This window comes from Artemia sp. Qi Xiang Cuo, chromosome 14, assembly GCF_049724085.1.
Source record: "Artemia sp. Qi Xiang Cuo chromosome 14, ASM4972408v1, whole genome shotgun sequence".
Lineage (NCBI taxonomy): Eukaryota > Metazoa > Arthropoda > Branchiopoda > Anostraca > Artemiidae > Artemia > Artemia sp. Qi Xiang Cuo.
Window position 1 is genome coordinate 32,076,745 of NC_142807.1, and position 25,213 is coordinate 32,101,957.

At 32.3% G+C, this 25,213-nt stretch overlaps 1 protein-coding gene across 2 annotated transcripts in view; it reads left to right on the plus strand.

The window, feature by feature from the left end:
• Positions 1 to 24,452, plus strand: part of LOC148944371 (putative inositol monophosphatase 3) — a 173,619-nt gene extending 149,167 nt beyond the window's left edge. For both annotated transcript variants that reach the window (XM_089100217.1, XM_089100216.1), the window contains one exon: positions 24,109 to 24,452. In XM_089100217.1, the coding sequence (XP_088956343.1) occupies positions 24,109 to 24,371 (263 nt within the window). In that variant the 3' untranslated portion in view covers positions 24,372 to 24,452. The remainder of the gene's footprint in view (positions 1 to 24,108) is intronic.
• The last annotated feature ends 761 nt before the right edge of the window (positions 24,453 to 25,213 follow it).

Consider the following 25,213-nt stretch of genomic DNA (forward strand, 5'->3'; position numbering starts at 1 on the left):
ACACGACTCCAACATAAGAGAGCAAAATTTTCCCCTGTCTACTTGGATCTTTTTTCCAATATTTCTATTCATCTTGGCCCAAGTTAATCACTGTAACGTTGGCTCCATAGTATTAATGCTACTTATTTTGTACTTATTTACTACAATTTTCAATTTTAGTACAATTAATACTACTTATTTTGTACTTATTTAGTACAATTTTCATGCTAGTTTCGTTCGGCAGGTTCAATAAGTACGTATAACAGATTTTAACTGACTCCGTTAAGTTTCTTTTCCATTTGATTTCGTATGGTTATATTTTAAAATTTAACCTTTCTCTTTTTTTTGTTTTTTTTACTTAAATTAATCCTGAGGTTTTTTTTTTTTTTTTCAGTTTTTATTCCGTTTTTTTTCAGTAAAATAGGTCTTTTCTAAGCCTATATTTATATGTTTTATGTTTTATTCAATAACTTTTACAAGTGCTTATTCTAATGGCCCCTCTATGGTCAAATTCATTATCTCCTTATTTTTGAGAGGTTGGAGGGGGGGTTCTATTTTTTTTTTTTTTTTTTTTTTTTTTACATAATTCAATTTTTTTTTGTCCAAAAGTGTTTGTGTTAGAAAAGTACTGTATTCTTCAGTTGATTTTTAGAACACTTTTATTTAAGTTTTGCCCCGGATTTGCTAGTTCTCATTTCTTCATAAGAATGTACGTTTTTACGATATCCTGATTCCCACAAAATTGTGTGGTTTTTATCGTAAACTCATATTCTTTATTTACGGTATTTTTACAAAAAAATAATGCCTAATTCGTGCCAAAATTTGTTTAGAGATAGGGGTTATCAGTACCCACTGTGGTTTCCCTATAATCTTTTATATTATTCGCGTCTGGTATTTATCTTCAATCTAATTTGTGCCTTGTTTTATATAGTCATTGAGTGCAATTTGTTTCTTCCGTTATATTTTGACTACGTATTACACTGTTCAACAGGCTTATTGGTTTAGTGTCCATGCAGTCACCAAGTCATATTTACTTTTAGGGTGTGGGACTCTACCCGAATATTCAGCTCAAACCTCCTCCCAAGTTTGACTTTTATTCCTGATATACATTTGGTTAGCTTGGTGGATCTCCCCAATGACAAGACGCTTAGCAGTTTTCGTTTTTAAATGCAAACGGTCCTGTCATTGGTGTTTTTCGCCTGCAATGTCCTCGCCCTGTTATTTCTGTTAATGGTGTGTTGTGAATTCATTTAATATAAATTAGTTATACCTGGGAAAAGTATGTTTCACATTGTGTTGTACTCTTTAAATTTTGACCCGTTTTATATCTATGGTGTTTTATTTATGATCACCGCTTATTGTTGAGATCTTCATTTATTGCACCCTAAACTATTTATAGCAAGATTGCAGCTAGTTTATGCATTTAGAGCACATAATGTAAATCTTGCTGTTTTTCCCATTATAATAATTTTAAAATTCGTAAAAAACATTTTTTTTTAATTCGACTTAAAGTGTCACCTCAGAGAGGCAAAGGTCAGTAGATGCATTGCATGTACTTAACAACGAAAGACCAGCAGTGATCGAGCTCACTCCAAATTTGCTAGCTTCCAATGACCCTATTTCAGTAGACTAACCTCCTTCGTTTTTGTTTCTTTTTTTTATTATCCCCCCAAAATATATTTTTTTCAATATACATATAAAAAAAATCGCCTTCTAATGCTGATTCTAAATATGTATAATTCAATTAGTTTCACTACACCTATTTAAAGTTACGTGGCCTTACTTAATTTCTTTTATGAAACATAATTCTTTTTGACAAGTCATCGGTACACCATTCGCGAAGTTTTATTTCGTCCTGGAGACAAAATTTTTGCAGGAAGCTATGATGTCACTTCAGATCGGAGCTTATTTCTTTTCTGGGAACTTACGAGTATTTAGGCTAAAATTTTTGAATTTCTTTTCTACGTGACGGTAATAATTTTTACTGGCGATATATATTTGAAGAAAAACTTTGATGTTATTTACATACCGATTAAAAAAAGAAAATATAGATATTTCTTTAGAGGCTTTTTACTCAGTTTTATTTTTATTTATTATTTTTTTCCGTTATAATTGTTTTATTCAAATATTAATCTGCTGGGGGCTACGCTTGTTCTGCCTCTTCCGTTTCCTGGTTTGAATTTTGGACTCCAAATTTTTGCTTCTCTTCTTTATAATATTTGCAAGTTTTTCCATGGTCTCTATAGTGTGGTTTACAAGGCTCTGAATTTGAGCGCGGTTTCGTTGCCTCGTCAAATATCTTTAATCTTTGTTTCTCATGATGTTTGGCCTTTTTCATAAGTGATTTAGCTACTTGTGTTGCTGACGAAGGAACTTGGAGCTGTCCTCTGGTCTCTTTACTTGTCTCCATAATTTCTCTCTTAAGGAGGGTTTTCTTAACGATGGACCAGTTTCTGTAGAAGAATTATCGGTGTCACATTCTGTTAGCTCGCGTCTGGTAGATGGCGTTGGTTCCAAAAAGCCATTTTTGCGTTAAGACTGTAGGTGAGTCTAGTGTATAAAAATCAGATAATTCATTGGTTCCTTCCAATTTTTCTTCTTCGGTGGATTTTACATTTTGTTTATCACGTTTTTAACCCTTATTTTGTGTTTGATGTTCTTCATCGTTAGTATCCGATGAATATCGAGTATTTCTCTTTTTCTCTTGTTTGTTTTGGAGAGTTTGTAGCCAAGACTGGGCTACATACTCCTTCCACTCCTCCCAACTTTTATGGTCATTAAAAAGGTCATAAAATTCATATAGTCTTGTGATATATACTGGTGAAATTGTTTCCTCTGTTCCTTCGTCTGAAAGAATAGGCTCTGTTTTCCACGGTTTTGAAAAATATCCCTTCTTCATTCTATTATGGTGTACTACTTCTTCCTTTTCCTTATACTGATGTTTTACAACATATGTTAAGTTATTTGGTAGAATTTTTAAAATTCTGCAGGGCCCATCCTATTTCGGTTTTAACTTTTTTGTCCCTTCCAGGTTAGTTTTGTATACGTAAACCAACTCTCCTAAACAGTAATTTGTTTTATTTTTGGTTGTTCGGTCATATTTTTCTTTTTGTTCTGTTTTCGCATCTTCTAAATTGTCTTTAAATGGTTACATAGCTTTTTTCATTCGAATCACCTCTTCTTGCTTATATTGGTCTAGGTTGTAATATATTCTATCATTTTGTATTTCATGTAAACCAATTCTGAGATCTCTTACATGTTGCAAAAATATGGCGTTTCTTTTAAGGAACGTGAAAAAGCCGTATTTATTGCAAAGATATTTTTTATTGCAATGGTAAATGTTCATCCCAATTTTCATTTTCCTCTCGTACATGTATTCCCAGATTGTAAGCTAATTACCTATGTTTACGTTCAACCTTTCCATTAGCTGCTGCCATATAAGACGATGTAAACCATCGTTTCACATCCAGATATTCTGTAATTTCGTCTAATAATTTGGCTCTAAAGCATGGCCCATTGTCGCTAAGTAAAACTCTAGGAAAGATTCCGTGTTCCAGAAAAAGGCGATTGACCAAAACTTTCACGGTGGTTTTTGTCTTTTCATCTTTAATTGGAAAAGCGTATAAATATGAGTTAAAATGGTCGACTACGGTTAGTAAGCACCTGTTTCCTTTCCTGGAAACTGGTAAACTTCCTCCTGTTCCCCAAATGTCTATTGACATTAACTCTCCTACCCCTGCAGAGGTGGGGTAGTGACCTAATTCGGCCCTATGGTTATTTGGTTGTGAATTTCGTTTGGCACACTCTTGGCAGCTTTGTATGAAAGCTTTTACTTTTGAGTACATTTTTGGAAAATAAAAATTTCCTTTTAGCCTCCCAATAGTTTGTGCTTCTCCTATGTGACAGCCAATCGTTGCATGTGCCATCTGTAAAATTTCTCCTTCCAGTGATTTTGGAATTACTGGAATAATTTTTAAGTCATTTTTTCTATATTCTTGCGATGGTCTATGATATCTTACCAAAAGATTTTTACTTTTGTCAAGATCAAAACTATCTAAGTCCTTTAAAAAATGTTTGAAGTGCTCTGGCAGTTCCGTTCCTTTTGATAAAACGGATTTCAACGCTATACAAAAAACATCTCTATCTTGATGATTCGTAATATTTTCATTAGATAGTATTTCTATCCCTTCCAATTCTCTCTGGATGGTTATTATCAAATTTCCTTCCGTATCTGGATTTCGTGACAAATCGTTTGGTAAAACTTTTTTGCGTCCCTTTATATATATTGGGGTGTATTGATATGTTTGCAGACGCAATATCCACCGTTTCAGTCGTGCTTAAGTATTTTGCATCGTGTGAAGCAAAATTAATAATTTTTTGTCTATGCGTAAATGAAGTTCTTTCCAAGTAAAAATTGTCGAAAATATTCTGTAAAAACTACAACTGCTAAACATTCCCTTTCAACTGTCGAATATTTCCTTTCTGCCTCCGACAGTGACCTGCTGGCGTATTGGACTATTGATTCTACTCCTTCAGAATTTATGTTTAATAATATGACTCCTATATCGTACCCCGAAGCATCTGTTTGTAAACAGAAGTCTTGTGACAAATCTGGTAGTTTAAGTATTGGTGCCAGTAATAATTTCCTTTTTATTTCATTTAGTGCTTTTTTTGCGTCCGCTGGACATTCGAATTTACCTGATTTTTTTCCAGAAGGTTTGTCAAAGGTTGCGCTATTGTTGCATAATTTTTAATATATTTTCTGAAATAGCTTAACAAACCACAAACTGATCTGCAGCTTTTTTAATCTTTAGGAGGCTGTAAATTTTCTATGACTGTAAATTTGTCTGGGATTTGGTGAAATAGTACCTTGGTTTATCAGGTCTCCCAGAAAAACTAATTTTGGTACTACTATTTTAAACTTTTCTGGTTTTAATATTAATCCTGCTTTTTCAAACTTTTCCAGTATTTTGATAAGTCCGATAAAGTAGTTTTCCAGTTTTTCATCAAACAAAATTACATCACCTTAAAAAGCTAAAGTATCTTTTTTCCTTCCTCATTCGTTATACTTTAACACCAAATTCATTCGTCGACTAAAACAATTTGGACTAAATGATATGCCAAAAGGCATACGTTCAAATGTGAACGTTCTTCCATCGTCTAAGATTACTGTAGCTTTATGCTTTGTTTCTGCTTCTAAAGTGATTTTACAGTACCCATCTATTGTTTCAAAAACTGTTTAATGTTTTTTACATCCTAGCTAATCTAAAATCGTTTCACACACTGGATACTTCGTTATATTTCTACCTGTGACAGAGTTTCATGATCTAAAGTACAAATATAATCTCAAGGTATAATCTTTTTTTCCGGCTATTACTAGTGGAAAACACCAATTGCTAACACTTTCTTTAATTATTCCCTGATCTTCCATTTCCCTTATTTGGCTTTCTAGCCATGGTTTTAAATGATAAGGTGTTTTATACGGTGATTTTTTGATTGGAGCTAGTGAGTGATTAAGTGAGTTAATCCGTAAACCGCTTCGTGTCTTGCAAATGTCCATTTGAAATCCTAAAGAATATTTTCAACTCGAGTTTTTACACTTTACGGTAAATGTTTTAAATCAAATTATTTCAAAAAATCCGTTTTCGACATTCCATACTTTTCTTGTGTTTGCGGTTTTAATGAGGATAATTGTTCGTGGCTAGTGAAGTTTACGCTTAATTCAGGACAGTTTAGAGATTTTATTTCCGAATTTAAAATCTTTTCCACTGATCCAAGTTCTATCTGGTTCAGTTTTACTTTATTATTACTTAGATTTAATAGTTCAAAGTATGTTATACTATTTTCTATTTTTTTAACTTGATTTTCCATGAAAATCATTGGGTATTCTTTTATCGTGTATCCTCCTATCTTGGCATCCATTGTTTTAACCTTTCCTTCTTTTGTATTTAATGTCGCTAGAACTTTAGCGGTTGTTCCCCCTTCTATTCTGATTTTCCCGCTTATTTTTAGGTTATAAGTCGTATCTTTACTTTCGTCATCGGTTGTTACGAAATTTTGCCAATTATTTTCATTTGCCTGGTTTATGGTTATTGTATCAGATATGGGTTCCCATACGATCCCATATCTTCTGATGGCATCTACTCCTAGAATACAAGGAAATGGTAGCTGCTTGCATATTATTACTTTTACTGTTATTTCTTTATCTTCTGTATTAAATTTTAATGGACATTCTCCCAAGATTGTCAGCCTGTGCCCTGTCACTGATGTCAGCATATTCTGGCATCTTCTTACGCAGTTCTTGACACTAAGAAGGAACCTATTAATAAATTCCTCTCGAATTAGTGACTTAGATGCACTTGTATCCAGTAAACATGGTAAATTTGAAAACACTCGATCTAAAAACAACCCGAAATCAGTAGGCTATTAATATTTGCTTTTGTATCGCAACATTCTAAACTAAATAGGGGTCTTTGTAAGGAAACAGCTGTTTCGACCCTTACAGGCTGGTTTCTCCGTTTAAATGCCCACTGTATGGCCAAAAGTTTCTGGGGTTATCCAAGTTTTCTTCAGCGTTGCTACTATGACCTTGAGTATCACTAACCGCTTTCTTACTCTGTTTAAAATCTGTAAAATTACTATGTGTTGGACAAGCTTTATTTTGGCCCTCCTTTCCTAATCTTCTGCCCCCCTATGTACCGAACTGGGGGCTTGTCTTTTACGGCTAGCCCTCTTTGCGTATTATCTGCCAATAATCTGCTGAATAGTGGTTTGGTTTGCTACAATAATAGCAATTAAAATTTCTCTTAAATTGTTTGTTTGTTTCCTGGTTACTTCTAAATATTTTTGATCTGTCATTGTTGGTTCCCCAACTATCTGTCTTTGGTGGGGGAGGGTGCCCATATTTTCTATAGTTATTAGCTGGTTATCTCTCAAGGTTGGGGAGTATGCCAGCTATTTCCCTCGACATCAACCCTCGACCCCCGTCGCATCTGTTTGGTTCACGATTCTGTTCCTCAAAACTCAACCGCTTCTGTCTTCCTTTATATTTTTTATTTCGTTGGGCTCTTTAGCAATTTATTAACATATGATCAAAAATTTTCATAGCTTCGTCAGTTTTTACCTCTGTTTCGACTAGTAGTATAGCCTGATCTAAATTCTCCGGTTTTCGTGAAAATTTTAGTCTTAATAACTTTATCGGTAACCCTAGGGTACAAGTATATAGTCATACTTTTTGTATTGTCACGTCATCTTCATCTTTTCCTATATTCAAACGCACGAATCTACAAATTTTTTCTGCATTTACTCTGATACTAGTTGACGTATTGAATGTGACTACCTCTGTTCTTAGCCTCTTAGAGATGCTTGTCTCTATGAACCTTGTTTAAAAAGATTTAATAAGAGTACTAATCTCTTTTTCCTTAATTGCCTCAATATGCTTTAGGGCGCTTCCCTTTTATCTGGCTGCAACGCATTGCTCTTTGACCTTATCCTCAAACGCTTCAGTTAGTTCTTCGAAAATTTTTAGTTTTTGATAAACTCATCTACGTCTGAATTTCCCGCGTATTCGGGTATAATTTTTGCAATTTCAAGTACTATTAATAGGGAAGTCATTTTTTCCTCTGGTAAACCCATTTTATTTCAATCTACTATTTTTATCTAGCCCTCTCGACCCAGTTTTTCCAACTTCCACCAGTTGTTGTAAAGTGTATTTTATGGTATTTGGGTGCAGTCGTAGATTCCTTTATTCTCCCTTTATAGGGGAAATAACCTATGGCCCTAAGGTAATTAACTTTGGTAGCGTGCCTTAGGCTATGACCGAACTAATGAGGCGTACCAGCTGGGTATGTTCGAGGGGCTAAAGGTAGATTGTATAGAGGTTGTCCATAACACAATACTTTTATTCAGTTAACATATAATAATACTAGATATATACTTTCTACTGGGACTGGCTGTCCCAAATAGACCACAAGTCTCGGAAAACTACAATAATATATAATAAGATATTTAGACACTTACAATGATTCGACAATATTCCAAGGTATTTCTAAATCAACGGACCAGAGGTCAGTCCGGCATAAAGTTAGTATCAGTCCATCCCTTCCGATAAAATGTATCTTTTATACATTTTTATCGACAACACTTTAAGCAGTCAATGTATCAGCTAGGAAGAAGTAATTTCTGAATTTCATGTTATGCAGAAACTTGACAGAATATGTTCCTTATCATAATCTAAAATGACATTTCTAAACTTTGTATTTGCGTCTTAATATATTTTTACTAAATTCCAAATTGACTAAATTAGAAGCTTTACCACACAAACATCAGATAATAAAAGCTCCGAGGTTGACACAAACCTATTTATTTACTTGAATATTGTTACTTTGATACTAGTTTTGATACTTTGATGAACATTTGATTTTAAAAAAAAGTTTGATGCAGAAATAAGGAATTTTTATAAACTTGAAACTTTTTGCAATCAAAAACGAACAGAAACTAATTTAAAAAAAAACTTTTTGAAAAAGGTGTTTTTCAAAAAAAAGTAAAGGCCATTTTAAACTTAAGATCAGCAGATACAAATACCTGCTAAAATTCAAACTCGAAACGACCAGAAATTAAATAAACAGTCTTAGCAAAAAAACATACAACAAGTAATAAAATAAATGAATAAACAAATCTTAAAGCGAGTAATGCTTAAATTGAATATGCAAATCAAGTTAAAAACGAAAATAATATTTTCCTATTGAAGTATAAATGAAATCCAAAACGAACAGAAATTAGATAAACAATCAATGCAAACAATTATACAATAGATACAATTGTAAATGAATAAATAAATCTTAATATGAGTGAAACTTAAATTGAATATGCAAATCAAGCTTGAAACGAAATAAAATCACTACAAACAAGAGTTTGGGTATCGCATCCTTCTCTCACTGTAAAAGTCTAAAACCTACTTCGTCATTGGCGCTTTACTGAAAACTACGTTTGTCTTGAACAGTCTTGGAAAGTATAAACCAAATCAAATTGAATATCTGACATATAATATTATTTGTTGAAAGATCCATCAGTTTAAAATTTTATTTCACTGTAATTTTATTTCCATTTTAAATACTGTAATATCTGGAAAAGAAAATATTTGGAGTATTATTTGTTTTCAGTGAAGCGCCAAGACGCAGTAGGCTTTAGGTTTTTACAGCTAAGGAAGGGGGCAGTATCCAAACTCTTGTTTGTAGTGAAACCATATTCGCCTCGAACAATTTTAGAAAGAACTAATAAATTAAACTGAATATTTCATGTATAATAATATTAATTGCCGAAAGCTCATCAGTTCAAAATTTTACTGTGATTTTAATGTTTATTTTCAATATTAAGTACAGAAGAATACAATTCGTTTTCATTCGTAAAGCGCCATTGACGCAGTAGGTTTTAGACTTTTACAGTGAGAAAAGGGGGCAGTACCCAAACTCTTGTTTGTAGTGATTTTGTTTTTTTTTTCAAGCTTGATTTGCATATTCAATTTAAGTTTCATTCGTTTTAAGATTTATTTATTCATTTGCATTAGGATCTATTGTATGTTTACATTGATTATTTATTTAATTTCTGTTAGTTTTTGGTTTTATTTATACTTCAATAGCATTTTTTTCCGTTTTAAGCTTGATTTGCATATTCAATTTAAGCATAACTCGCATTAAGATCTATTTATTCATTTATATTATTACTTGTTGTATGTTTTTTGCAATGATTGTTTATTTAATTTCTGTTTGTTTTGGATTTCATTTATTCTTTAATAGTAATTTCTGGTCGTTTTGAGTTTGTATTTTAAAAGGTATTTTTATTTGTTGATCTTAAGTTTAAAATGGCCTTTACTTTTCTTTGAAAAACTTCTTTTTCGGAAAGTTTTTTTTATTAATTTGTGGTAATGGCAACAGTATTAATAGCAGTAGTAGTATGCAAATGTTGCCTTTTTGCCAGTTGAACATCCCCTTCACGATGTCCTGGAAGTTTAATCTTAATAAGCTAAGTCGTTGCAAAGATATTACTGATTCGCTCTTTTGACAATTTGTATTCACATAGTATGTTTTCATTTAGTTCAACTTTCCCCTCTACCTTTTCTCAATCTTTAACTTGAATATTATCAGCCTTGGATGTTCTTGCTGCAGAAATTGTTGTTGTAGTGGTAGTAGTAGAAGTAGCAGTAGTATTAGAATGCAAATAAAGCCTTTTCGGTCAATTGATCATCCCCTTTATCATTTCCTGGAAGTTTTAAATTAACACACTCAATCATTCCCAAGTTATGTCCTTTTGACAAGCTGTATGCACATACCTTACTTCGATTTAGCTTAACACTCTCCTCAGCATTTTCTGAAAGGTTCACCTGAATGCCCTTCTTATTTTTGAACACTAAGTGTCAAATATGCCCAATTTCTCAGTAACAAAATATTACGTGTAAACAACGGGCGAATTGCATAACTTACATCCCTTACCCCGGGGCTGTCGGGGGGAGGGTCGACATCCCAAAGGCATAGTTAATAGAGCTTTCAACTATTCTGGACAAAATGGCTATCCCAAGACTATGATTCTTTGGTGAATTAAATAAAAAAAACAAATTTTTTAAACTGAAAGTAAGGAGCGACATTAATACTTAAAACGAACAGAAATTATTCCGTATATGAAAAGGGCTGTCCCCTCCTCAACGCCTCGCTCTTTACGCTAAATTGTCTTATTGTTTTAAAAAATAAAGTTGTGAGAAAGAGTCAAACTTTATCGTAAAGAGTGAGGCGTTGAGGAGGGGACAGCTCCTTTCATATACGGAATAATATCTATTCATTTTAAGTTTTAATGTCGCTCCTTACTTTCAGTTTAAAAAACTTGTTTTTTTAATTTAATTTCGGATCGTTTTTTAGTTAATGCAGCTTTTATTTTGGCTCACCGTCATTGAATAAGTAAACAAAATTTGCATAAAAATTTTACTTTTCTTTTGCTAAATGGCTGTCTCTAAATTTGGTTTTGACGTAATTTACAAATTGACTTACGCAACGAACTTCTATATTCGTATGTTTTTCTTCTGGCAAAAAATGCAAAGTTGCAGATTTTTGCAGATATGAGCTTGAAACCTATGTTATAGGGTATTCTGATACGCTGAATCTGAGTAGAAAGGGGTCAGGAGGTACAAAACCCACACCGTGCTGCCATCTACAATTGAGTGCGCATGTGCCTAACCATATATACAATGTATTGATCCCCATGAGGGGAAATAAATTTCTGTGAACTTGATGTCCATAATCGAGGTGAGATAATTTCCAAGGAATCGATTTGCATAATCGAGAAGAATTATTAATTAACGAACGGGGACTTAATTAGTAGTTTCTGGGGGGAATTATGAATTCAAAAAATGAGACTTTATTTGCTGTTTCTAAGGGGAATTATTGATTCAAGAAAGTGGAAATTATTTGTTGTTTCTAAGGGGAATTATTGATTCACGAAAGGAGAATTAGAAATAACATCACTTGTTATCTTGGAATTATGCGGGAGTCTAAAGAGATAGAAAAATCCTTTTTTAAATAAGGCTTCTTCGATCTTTAGGTCACAGAGATAAATTAATATTCTATCGAAACCATAATAGTGTAGCTAGGAACATCTATGAGATGAAGAGATTAACGCGGGAAAGGGTTTCCTAGGAATTTCAAATGTGACAGCGTAGGGATGCCAAAACAAAAGGACACGCAGAAATTACGTTTAGGGATTATTTGGGCGAAACCGTTTTGAGACATTTTAGAAGATGATTTGGGCGAAACCGTTTGAGACTTTTTAGAAGATGATTTTAGAGGATGATTTCAGGGTGAAACTCGGTGGTCGTTACAATACACAAGTTCCATTTGAACAATGTTGTGAGGTCCCCTACCCCAACAAACCCCTACCCCAACCCCAAAGAGCCCCCCGGGCCCCCAAAGGTCCCTCGGCGCCCCCCCCCAAAGGCCCCCGAGCCCCCAAAGCCCCCCGGGCCCCCAAAAGACCCCCGAGCCCCAAACACCCCCCGGGCCCCCAAAGCCCCCCGTGGCCCCCAAAGCCCCACTGAGCCCCTCCCTTCCTCCCTCCCTTATTGAATTTTTTTAAGTTTTTTCGGACTGAATTTTTTAGACTTAGAAATTATCCAACATTTTTTCCGTTTTTCTTTAACCCATTGGCATAGAGTTTTAGCCTAGAGTCTTAGCTTAGTTTTATTTAGAGTTGAAGTTTACTTTAGTTTTAGTTAAGAGTTTAGAGTTTTTAGCTTAGAGTTTTTGTTGAAGTTCTAGTTTAGTTTAGTTTTAGTTAAGAATTTAGAGTTTTTAGCTTAGAGTCGTAGCTTAGAGTTTTTGTTGACGTTCTAGTTTAGATTAGTTTTAGTTAATAGTTTAAAGTTTTAGCTTACAGTCTTAGATTAGAGTTTTAGTTAGAGTTGAAGTTTACTTTAGTTATAGTTAATAGTGCAGAGTTTTAGATTAGAGTCATAGATTAGAATTTTAGTTGATTTCGTAGTGTCAGTTTAGTTTTATTTAATAGTTTAGAGTTTTATCATGGAGTTTTATCTTAGAGTCTTCGCTTAGAGTTTTTGTTTAAGTTGTAGTTAAGTTTAGTTTTATTTAATAGTTTAGAGTTTTACCTTAGACTCTTAGCTTAGAGTTTTTTTTAGAGTTGTAGTCTAGTGTAGTTTCAGTTAAAAGTCTTGAGTTTCACCTTAGAGACTTAGCTTAGACTTTTGGTTAGAATTGAAGTTTACTTTAATTTCAGTTAAGAGTTTAGAACTTAAGCCCAGAGTACTAGATTAAAGTTGTTGTTCGACTTCTAGTTTAGTTTAGTAATAGTTAAGAATTTAGAGTTTTTAGCTTAGAGTCTCAACTTATAGTTTTTGTTGAATTTATAGTTTAGTTTTATTTAAGATTTTAGAGTTTTAGCTTAGACTCTTAGCTTAGAGTTTTAGTTAGAGTTGAAGTTTAGTTTAGTAATAGTTAAGAGTTTAGAGTTTTACATTAGATTCTTAACTTAGAGTTTTTGTTAGAGTTCTGGTTTAGTTTAGTTTTAGTTAAGAGTTTAGAGTTTTACCTTAGAGTTTTAGCTTAGAGTTTTAGTTAGAGTTGAAGTTTAGTTTAGTTACAGTTAAGAGTTTAGAGTTTTAGCTTAGAGTCTTAGCTCGAAGTTTTAGTTTGGGTTAAAGTTAACTTCAGTTATATTTAAGAGTTTGGAGTTTTAGTCTAGAGTCTTAGCTTAAAGTTTTTGTTAGAGTTCTATTTTATCCTAAGTATAATTAAGAGTTTTAGCCTGGAGTCTTATCTTATAGTTTTTTTTATAATTGTAGTTTAATTTAGTTTGTTTTACTTTATAGTTTTAGCTTAGAGTTTTGTTAGAGTTCTAGTTTGGTTTAGTTATAGTTAAGAGTTTGGAGTTTTACCTTAGAGTCTAATCTTAGATTTTTAGTTAGAGTTGAAGTTTACTTTAGTTTTATTTAAGAGTTTAGAGTTTTAGCTTAGAGTCTTAGCTTAGAGTTTTTGTTAGAGTTCTAGTTTAGTTTGGTAATAGTTAAGAGTTTAGAGTTTGTAACTTAGAGTCTTAGCTTAGATTTTTAGTTAGAGTTGAAGTTTAGTTTAGTAATAGTTAAGAGTTTAGAGTTTTAGCATAGAGTCTTAACTTAGAGTTTTTGTTAGAGTTCTAGTTTAGTTTTTGTTAAGAGTTTAGATTTTTACCTTAGTCTTAGCTTAGAGCTTTAGTTAGAGTTGAAGTTTAGTTTAGTTAGAGTTTAGAGTTTAGAGTTTTAGCTTAGTCTTAGCTTAGAGTTTTAGTTAGACTTGAAGTTTAGTTTAGTTATAGTTAAGAGTTTAGAGTTTTTATCTTAGAGTCTTAGCTTAGAGTTTTTGTTAGAGTTCTAGTTTAGTTTAGTTTTAGTTAAGAGTTTTAACTTACAGTCTTAGCTTAGAGTTGAAGTTTAGTTATAGTTAAGAGTTTAGAGTTTTAGCTCAGAGTCCTAGCTTACAGTTTTAGATAGAGTTGGAAGTTAAGTTTAGTTATAGTTAAGAGTTGAGAGTTTTTAGCTTAGAGTCTTAGCTTAGAGTTTGTGTTAGAGTTCTAGTTGAGTTTTAGTTAAGAGTTTAGAGTTTTACCTTAGAGCCTTAGCTTAGAGTTTTAGTTAGAGTTGAAGTTTAGTTTAGTTTATATTAATTTATAATTTTATCTTATAGTCTTATCGTAGAGTTTTAGTTAGAGTTGAAGTTTAGTTTAGTTATAGTTAATAGTTTGGAGTTTTAGCCTAGAGTCTTAGCTTAGAGTTTTAGTTAGAGTTGAAGTTTAGATTAGTAATAATTAAGAGTTTAGAGTTTTTAGCTTAGAGTCTTAGCTTAGAGTTTTTAGCTTAGAGTCTTAGCTTAGAGTTTTTGTTAGAGTTCTAGTTTAGTTTTAGTTAAGAGTTTAGAGTTTTAGCTTAGAGTCTTAGCTTAGAGTTTTAGTTAGAGTTGAAGTTTAGTTATAGTTAAGAATTTAGAGTTTTAGCTTAGAGTTTTAGTTAGAGTTGAAGTTAAGTTTAGTTATAGTTAAGAGTTGAGAGTTTTAGCCTAGAGTCTTAGCTTAGAGTTTAGTTAGAGTTGAAGTTTAGTTTAGCTATAGTTTAGAGTTTGGAGTTTTAGATTTGAGTTTTAGCTTTGAGTCTTAGCTTAGAGTTAAAGTTTAGTTTAGTTTAGTTTTATCTAAAAGTTTAGACTTTTTGATTAGAGTTAAAGCTTAGAGTCGTATTTAACGCTATATCTCAGTGAACTTGTAGTTTAGAGTTGAGAGTTTTATCTAACAGTGTTATCTTTGATTTTCTGTTCTAGCTCTTTTTTAGATGCGTTTTAGTTAAGAGTTTGTAGTTATAGACGGTATTCCTAGATCAGAGTTTTAGTTTGAGTTTAAGCTCAGGTTGTTATTTGGGAATAGTTTGGAATTTTACTTCCGAATAGCAGCCTAGAGTTTTAGCAAGCACCGAATTTTCCTTTAGATATATTTAAAAGTTTATAGTTTTTAGATTATAGTCATATCATAGAGTCTTTGTTAGAGTTGTTGTTGAAGTTCCAGTTTAGTTTAGTTTTCGTTAAGAGTTTAGAGTTTTAGCTTAGAGTCTTAGCTTAGAGTTTTTGTTAGAGTTCTAGATTAGCTTAGTTTTAGTTAAGAGTTTTAGCTTAGAGTCTTAGCTTAGAGTTTTTGTTGAAGTTCTAGTTTAGTTTTAGTTAAGAGTTTAGAGTTTTAGTTAGAGTTGCAGTTTAGTTAAGTTATAGTTAAGAGTTTAGAGTTTTAGCCTAGAGTCTTAGATTAGATTTTTAGTTAAAGTTGTAGTTTAGTTAAGTTTTAGTTAAGAGTTTACAGTTTTAGTCTAGAGTCTTAGCTTAGAGTTTTTGTTAGAGTTGAAGTTTAGTTTAGTTTTAGTTAAGATTTTAGAGTTTTTAGCATAGAGTTGTTGTTGAAGTTCTAGTTTAGTTTTAGTTAAGAGTTTAGAGTCTTAGCTTAGAGTTTTTTTAAGAGTTCTTTAGTTTTAGTTAAGAGTCTAGAGTTTTACCTTAGAGTCTTAGCTTAGAGTTTTAGTTAGAGTTGAAGTTTAGTTTAGTTATAGTTAAGAATTTAGAGTTTTAGCTTAGAGTCATAGCTTAGAGTTTTAGTTAAAGTTTTAGTTTTAGTTAACATTTTAGATTTTTACCCTAGAGCCATAGCTTAGAGTTTTTGTTAGAGTTGAAGTTTAGTTTTAGTTAAGAGTTTAGAGTTTTTAGTTTAGAGTCTTAGCTTAGAGTTTTTGTTAGAGTTCTAGTTTAGTTTAGATTTAGTTAAGAGTTTAGAGTTTTACCTTGGAGTCTTAGCTTAGAGTCTAGTTAGAGTTGAAGTTTAGTTTAGTTTAGTTTTACTTTAAAGTTTTAGCTTAGAGTCTTAGCTTAGAGTTGTAGTTAGAGTTGAAGTTTAGTTTAGTTATAGTTCAGAGTTTGGAGTTTTAGCCTAGAGTCTTAGCTTAGAGTTTTAGTTAGAGTTGAAGCTAAAACTCTAAACTCTTATCTAAAACTAAACTAAACTTCAACTCTAACTAAAACTCTAAGCTAAGACTTTAGGCTAAAACTCCAAACTCTTAACTATAACTAAACTAAACTTCAAATCTAACTAAAACTCGAAGCTATGACTCTAAGATAAAACTATAAATTAAAACTAAACTAAACTTCAACTCTAACTAAAACTCTAAGCTAAGACTCTAAGGTAAAATCTAAACTCTTAACTAAAACTAAACTAAACTAGAACTCTAACAAAAACTCTAAGCTAAGACTCTAAGTTAAAAACTCTAAACTAAAACAAAACTAAACTTCAACTCTAACAAAAACTCTAAGCTAAGACTCTAGGCTAAAACCTTAAACTCTTAACTAAAACTTAACTAAACTACAACTTCAACTAAAACTCTAAGCTAAGACTCTAAGCTAAAACTCTAAATTCTTAAGTAAAACTAAAGTAAACTTCAACTCTAACTAAAACTCTAAGCTAAAACTCTAGACTCTTAAAAAAAACTAGACTAAAATAGAAATCTAACAAAAACTCTAATCTAAGACTCTACGCTAAAACTCTAAACTCTTAACTATGACTAAACTAAACTTCAACTCTAACTAAAACTCTAAGCTAAGACTCTAAGCTAAAACTCTAAACTCTAAGCTAAAAACTCTTAACTAAAACTAAACTAAACTAGAACTCTAACAAAACTCTAAGCTAAGACTAAGCTAAAACTCTAAACTCTTAACTAAAACTAAACTAAACTAGAACTTCAACAACAACTCTAAGCTAAGACTCTAAGCTAAAAACTCTAAACTCTTAACTAAAACTAAATTAAACTAGAACTCTAACAAAAACTCTAAGCTAAGACTCTAAACTAAAACTCTAAACTCTTAACGGTTACTGGAGTAAAATTCAACTCTAACGTAAACTATAATCTTAGTCTCTGAAATGAATGTCCAAACTCTTAACTGTAACTAAAATAGGACTACAACAAAAATTTTAAGCTAGGACACTAAGGTGAAACTCTAAATTTTGAACTACAAGTAAACTAAACTAGAGCTTCAACAAAAACTCTAAGTTAAAACTCTAAGCTAAGACTCTAGGCTAAATCTCTAAACTCTTAACTAAAACTTAACTAAACTGCAACTTTAACTAAAACTCTAAGCTATGATTCTAAGCTAAAACTCTAAATTCTTAACTACAACTAAACTAAACTTCAACTCTAACTAAAACTCTAAGCTAAGAATCAAGGTTAAGACTCCAAACTCTTAACTATAGCTAAACTAAACTTCAACTCTAACTAAACTCTAAGCTAAGACTCTAGGTTAAAACTCTCAACTCTTAACTATAACTAAACTTAGCTTAAACTCTAACTAAAACTCTAAGCTAAGACTCTAATCTAAGACTCTAGGCTAAAACTCTTAACTAAAACTTAACTAAACTACAACTTTAACTAAAACTCTAAGCTATGATTCTAAGCTAAAACTCTAACTAAACTCTAAGCTAAGACTCTAGGCTAAAACTCTCAACTCTTAACTATAACTAAACTTAAATTCAACTCTAACTAAAACTCTAAGCTAAAACTCTAAATTCTTAACTATAACTAAACTTCAACTCTAAAACTCTAAGCTAAGACTCTAAGGTAAAACTCTAAACTCTTAACTAAAACTAAACTAGAACTCTAACAAAAACTCTAAGCTAAGACTCTAAGCTAAAAAGTCTAAACTCTTAACTATTACTAAACTAAACATCAACTCTAACTAAAACTCTAAGCTAAGACTCTAATATAATACTCCAAACTCTTAACTAAAACTACACTAAACTTCAACTCTAACTAAAACTCCAATCTAAGAGTGAAAGGTAAGACTTCAAACTATTGACTATAAATAAATTGAACTATAAATTTAGTTAGAAATCTAATCTATGACATGCTAAAAACTCTACACTATTAAATGAAACTAAACTAAAGTTCAACTCTAACAGAAACTCTAAGCTAAGACTCTAAGCTAAAATTCTAAATTCTTTACTATTACTAAACAAAAGTTAAACTCTAACAATAACTCTAAGCTAAAACTCTAGACTCTTAATTAAAACTAAACTAAACTAGAACTCTAACAAAAACTCTAAGTTAAGGCTCTAAGCTAAAACTCTAAACTCTTAACTATGACTAAACTAAACTTCAACTCTAACTAAAACTCTAAGCTAAGACTCTAAGCTAAAACTCTAAACTCTTAACTAAAACTAAACTAAACTATAACTTAAACAAAAACTATAAGCTAAAACTCTAAGCTAAAAACTCTAAACTCTTAAATAAAAATAAACTAAAATATAACTCTAACAAAAACTCTAAGCTAATACTCTAAGCTAAAACTCTAAACTCTTAACTAAAACTAAACTAAACTAGAACTTCAACAACAACTCTAAGCTAAGAGTCTAAGCTATAAACTCTTAACTAAAACTAAACTAAACTAGAACTCTAACAAAAACTATATTATAAGACTTTAAGCTAAAACTCTAAACTTTTAACTAAAACTAAAGTAAACTTCAACTCTAACTAAAACTATAAGTTAAGACTCTAAGGTAAAACTCAAAACTCTTAACTATAACTAAACTAAACTAGAACTCTAACAAAAACTCTAAGCTAAGAATCTAAGGTAAAACTCTAAACTCTAAACTCTTAACTAAAACTAAAGTAAACTAGAACTTCAACAAAAACTCTAAGCTAAAACTCTAAGCTAAGACTCTAGGCTAAAACTCTAAACTCTTAACTAAAACTTAACTAAAATAAAACTTTAACTAAAACTCTAAGCTATGACTCTAAGCTAAAACTCTAAATTCTTAACTATAAATAAAATAAACTTCAACTCTAACTAAAACTCTAAGCTAAGACTCAAAGCTAAAACTCCAAACTCTCTAAGCTAAAACTCTTAACTATTACTAAACTTCAACTCTAACTAAAAATCTAAGCTAAGACTCTAAGCTAAAACTCTAAACTCTTAACTAGAACTTCAACAAAAACTATAAGCTAAGACTCTAAGCTAAAAACTAAACTCTTAATTATTACTAAATTAAACCAGAACTCTAACAAAAACTCTAAGCTAAGACTCTAAGCTAAAACTCTAAACTCTTAACTAAAACTAAAGTAAACTTCAACTCTGACTAAAACTCTTAACTATAACTAAACTAAACTTCAACTCTAACTAAAGCTCTAAGCTAAGACTCTAAGGTAAAACTCTAAACTCTTAACTAAAACTAAACTAAACTAGAACCTCAACAAAAAATCTAAGCTAAGACTCTAAGCTAAAACTCTATACTCTTAACTAAAACTTAACTAAAATATAACTTTAACTAAAACTCTAAGCTATGACTCTAAGCTAAAACTCTAAATTCTTAACTATAACTAAACTAAACTTCAACTCTTACTAAAACTCTAAGCTAAGATTCTAGGCTAAAACTCTAAACTCTTAACTAAAACTAAACTAACACTTCAACAAAAACTCTAAGCTAAGACTCTAAGCTAAAAACTCTAAACTCTTAACTAAAACTAAACTAAACTAGAACTCGAACAAAAACTCTAAGCTAAGACTCTAAGCTAAAACTCTAAACTCTTAACTAAAACTAAAGTAAACTTCAACTCTAAATAAAACTAAGTTAAGACTCTAGGCTAGAACTCTATGCCAATGGGTTAAAGAAAAAACCGGAAAAATGTTGGATAATTTCTAAGTCTAAAAAATTCAGTCGGAAAAAACTTTAAAAAATTCAATAAGGGGTGGAGGAAGGGAGGGGCTCTGTGGGGCTTTGGGGGGTGCGGGGGGCCTTTGGGGGGCTCGGGGGGGGGGGGTCTATGGGGGCTCGGGGGTCTTTGAGAGCTCGGGGGGCCTTTGGGGGCACCAGGGGACCTTTGGGGGCCCGGGGGGCTCTTTGGGGTTGGGGTAGGGAGGCTGTTGGGGTAGGGGACCTCACAACATTGTTCAAATGGAACTTGTGTATTATAACGACCCCCGAGTTTCACCCTCAAATCATATTCTAAATCATCTTCTAAAAAGTCTCAAACGGTTTCGCCCAAATCATCTTCTAAAATGTCTCAAAACGGTTTCGTCCAAATAATCCCTAAACGAAATGTATGCGTGTTCATATTATTTTGGTATTATTGCACTGTCAGATTTGAAATTCTTAGAAAACCATCTCGAGCGTTAATCTCTTCGTCTCAAAGACGTTCGTAGCTACACTATTATGGTTTAGATAAAATATTAATTTATCTCTGTGACCTAAAGATCGAAGAAGCCTTATTTAAAAAAGGATTTTTCTATCTCTTTAGACTCCCGTATAATTCCTAGATAACAAGTGATGTTATTTCTGACAACAAATAAATTCCCCTTTCTTGAATCAATAATTCCCCATAGAAACAACAAATAAATTCCCTTTTCGTGAATCAATAATTCCCCTTAGAAACAACAAATAAATTCCCATTTCATGGATTAATAAGTCCCCTTAGAAACAAAAAATTAATTCCCCGTTCGTAAATCAATAATTCCCCTCGATTGTGCGAATCAATTCCTCGGAAATTATATCCCCTCGATTATGCAAATCAATCTTTCAAAAATTTATTTCCCCTCATGTGGATCAATGCATTGTATATATGGTTGTGCCCATGTGCACTCAATTGTAGGTAGCAGCACGGTGTGGGTTTTGTACCTCCTGACCCCCTTCTACTAATCTGACGGTGTGATATTCATTAAAATTCTTTCACTTTTAGGGGATGTTTCCCCCCTCTTTAAAAAATCAGGTAAATTTTCTCAGGCTCGTAGCCTTTGATGAGTAATACTAAACTTAATAAAATTCATATATTTAGAATCAGTATTATAAGCCCATTCGTTTGATACATTTATTGAAATCAAAGTTCCGTTTTTAAAAGTTTCGATTGCTATTGAGCCGTATCGCTTGTTTTTTTTTATTGTTTTTTCTTTATTACGTATATGTTACTACGTATATGATGGGGTTCTCCCCTTAGTCAATACCACGCTCTTTACGTTAAAAGTAAAAAATAAATTAAATTCACAAACCCCTGAATCACAAAGGCCGTTTAATTAGAATAGATAGCTCTTTTGAAAGCACTAAAAAAACTGTAGCGTAAAGAGTGAGGTATTGACTTGGGGGAGAACCCCCTCATATACGTAACAATTTCTGTTCATTTTAAGTTCTAATGTTGCTTCTTACTTTCAGTTAAAAAAACTTGTTTTTTTTTAATTTAATTTCTGATCGTTTTTTAAATAATGCTTGGAAATCTGGCGCCCCCTTCATAGAAATGTCCCTTAACCCAAAGAAACATCCTTCACAGAAAGATTTTTCCGAGTAACCCCCGCCGCCAGGCCCCCCCCCCCACCAGAAAAAAATTCTTCCTGAAAATGTCTGTATACTTCCCAATAACCAATACAATATGTAAGCAATGGGCAATGTTCATAACTTGCAGCCCTTCCCCTGGGAACTGTGGGGAATTAAGTCATCGTAAAAGACATATTTATTAGATTTTCGACTATGCTGAACAAAATGGCTATCTGAAAATTTTAATTGGGTGACTTTGAGAAAAAATGAGCGTGGGAGGGGGCCTAGTTGCCCTCCATTTTTTTTTCAGTTAAAAAGAGCACTAGAACTTTTAATTTCCGTTCCAATGAGCCCTCCCACGATATTCTAGGACCACTGGGTCTATACGATCACCCCTGGAAAAAAAAAAAAACACGCACCCGTGATCTTTCTTCTGGCAAAAAATGCAAAATTCCACATTTTTGTAGATATGAGCTTGAAACCTCTACAGTAGGGTTCTCTGATACGCTGAATATGATGGTGTGAATTTCATTAAGGTTCTATAACTTTTAGGGGGTCTTTCCCCCTTTTTTTCGAAAATCAGCCAAATTTTCTCATTAACTTTTCAGTAACTTTTGATGGGTAAGATTAAACTCGATGAAACTTATATATTTGAAATCAGCATTAAAATCTCATTCTTTTGATCTTTCTATTGGTATCAAAATTCCGTTTTTTAGAGTTTCGGTTACCATTGAGCCGGGTCGCTCCTTACTTACAGTTCGTTACCACGAACTGTTTGATTGATGGGCGTGGGCAGGTTGCCCTCTGATCACTCTTCAACTCTTAAAAAGGGCATTACAACTTTCAACTTCCATTTTAATGAGCTTTTTCCGAAGTTTCTACGACCACTTCTTCTATACGAAGTGCTTTGGTAGAAAAAAAATAAGTTGTGCCCATATCGCTCTTTACTTTGGTAGAAAAACCAAAAAATGCTGATAATTTGAAATACAATAAAAAGGGCCTTTAACATTGGTTCCATGTATAGAAGTGTCGACATTTTAAAATTGGGATAGTTGTTACTACATAAAATTAGAATCAATTACCATCCAGTCAAAGAATCAGTGTACTCGTATTACCGACAAACAAAGGGTCTTCCTATGGGAGTCACTCTGTCAGATTTACTTGCAAAAATTTACATTGAATATCTTGAGAATTAAACGCTAATTTGTAATTTATTAGTAATTTCTTCTGGGGACGTTGCATTGATGATGTTATATCAATTCGCAATTAGGATGGTGGTGAGCTTAAGGAATTCTAGATCATCCGTATACTTGCAATCATAGAAACTTGCAATTCTCTCTAGAAAAAGACGGTAAAGTATCATTCTTAGATGTACTGTACTGTTTTTTTTTTCTTTTTTTTTAAATGAATTTTGTAAAAGGTTGAGAATTAGAGGAGTGCAGCCGTCCTTCATCAGGCTTTTTGAGCCTTCCCCGGGCGGTTGCTTGTATATAGTTTATTTTGTAATTAGTAGTAAATAAAGCAAGTCAAGTTTGCAAAAAACACGAAGTAATAGATACTTTCGTGTTACATCTAACCGACCTCCACAAGTTAAAAGAGATACTGTAACATTTTTTGTGGATCGAATGCTTAATCTGCTCAGCGCCATATATTCAAAAGGAATTGCATTTTATTTGAAACAGACTTTTTGGAAATGCTGACTCTGTCTCTTTCATCAACACTATAATTGCCTAAATGTTACAAAGACATTGTCTTAAAAGCAAAAGTATTATATCTGTAGAGGATTCTAAGAAACCTCCCTTACATTCCGGAAATTACAAATTTGTTTACAAAACAATCTACGTGTTAATTTTAAAAGTAACTTAACTGTTATGATTCTCCTTAGCTCTGGTAAAGATAAAACACCAATTATTCATCAAAGAGGGTTATAACAAATATCTTACGATTGCAGAAATTATGACGTTGGTAGAACATATCAAAACTTAGGAAAACGTTTACTGCAACGAAAAGTAAACACAATAAAAGCGTTAAGTTCTGATAGTAGCTCAATATCCTTTTACTCAGCTTTAAACAACTACTTTTTTGAAATTCCCCATTATGTACTATTTCAGGAAACAATTGTAATTAGAGGTGATCTAGGGATTAAACAAATTTTATGTGAAGCAATTGGTATTGAACGGAATTTAAATGACGATACATCCTCAAAATGTAGACTTGAGCAAACACGTAACCATATGTACAACATTTTAATATAAAAAGTGATTTATTGCAATATAAAAATAAAATCAGTGGTGAAACAGAGCGTATCCAAAAGATAGACAAGGCTATCTGCAAAAGAACGCATATTGCAATAAGGAAATATTCAAAATTTTAAAAAGATTCAGTGGCGTGAAGGCATGAATCACCAACATTTTTGTCTGTCTTGGCTGATCCTTTGTGAGGTAATGAAGCCGAGACTCTGTTGAAATGTTCATGCATTTTTAATGGTTCTAATTAAGTAATATTTTATAAATGATTTTTTTAGTGAGTCAGTTTTTATTGGTTTCATTGTTTTACATTGTATTCCTCTGAAGACAGCTATTAGAAATATAGGTGCAATATTCAGTTAGGTGATTTATAATATTCTGTTTGACCAAGATTGAAAGCGTTATAGCCTTGTGTATCAAAATGCTATGGTAGATTCAGAGTCTTAAACTTTATTAAGGTTTTTCAATTCTATAATATCTACTAATTTTTTTTATTATTATTCTGTAAATCTAAAGGCAAGAACCATTTTTTTAGGATATAAGATGATGAATGTCGCAAAAAAGAAAGTTACTGCTTATATACACGTGACAGATATCAAGAAATGGGACACTTGCGCTGGACATGCAATTTTATTGGCGGCTGGAGGTCAAATTACAACTTTAATGGGAGGAGCAATAAACTATCACCATGATTCAGAGAAACTTATTGCTGATGGATTGTTGGCAACACTGACTGGGCACAACGAAATTTTTGAAAAACTGAAGAAAGTTTGTCCGAAAGGGATCCGGAAATGCTGAATCAAAAATATTAGTCTGTCTATTTTAGTGGTCTTTGGTTTTTTATCTTTTTTTAAGAAATATATTTTGATTCTGAGATAATTGATTTTGAGGAATTGAATTGATTGATTGAAGGTGATTTTTACAATATTCACTTATTTCAGTGATAATAGACTTTCTTTAAATGTGCTTGATGCCCATGGTCAAAAGCCCTTGATATAAGTTTCATATTTTTCAAGGGGACCTGATGCGAAAAAATCTTCTTAGACCAAATATCCATACATTTAGATGTATCTTACCAGAAGTTCCATTTTTGGGCTCCATGTTGTTGGGAGGTATCACAATGCGTAAATAAGCTAAATTTTTAAAAAGGAGAATGTCTAAATTCAAAACTAGATGGGATTTTCTTATAGGATTTTAACGGGGGGGGGGATACCCATTACAAAGTTAAGTCAAGAAAGAGTCCATGGAATCGGTACATCCTCAGGGGGAAGACTTCTCATTTTTTCTATAATAGCCTCTTAAAATTATTTATTTATTTTTTTTATTTTTAACCCACTGTAAAATAAATTTAAAACAGTGGAGTAATACAAACAACAAAAATGAAAAAGAACAACGACAATCTAACCACAAATATAATCACTAATAAAAAAAAACGGATAAGACTGTGATGTGGGCCCAACTGAAAACTAGCATCCTGACTGATCTTCGCTTGCACCGTTTCAAGCGAGGACAGAATTGCTGTTGCACCATAACGACCAACAAGGCGCCTATTGCGCACAGCAAGCGGCAAATACAATAGGAACTTACAGTATCTAAAATAATTAACATTCATTTGTTTCAGATCATGCTTAGTAAAAAGC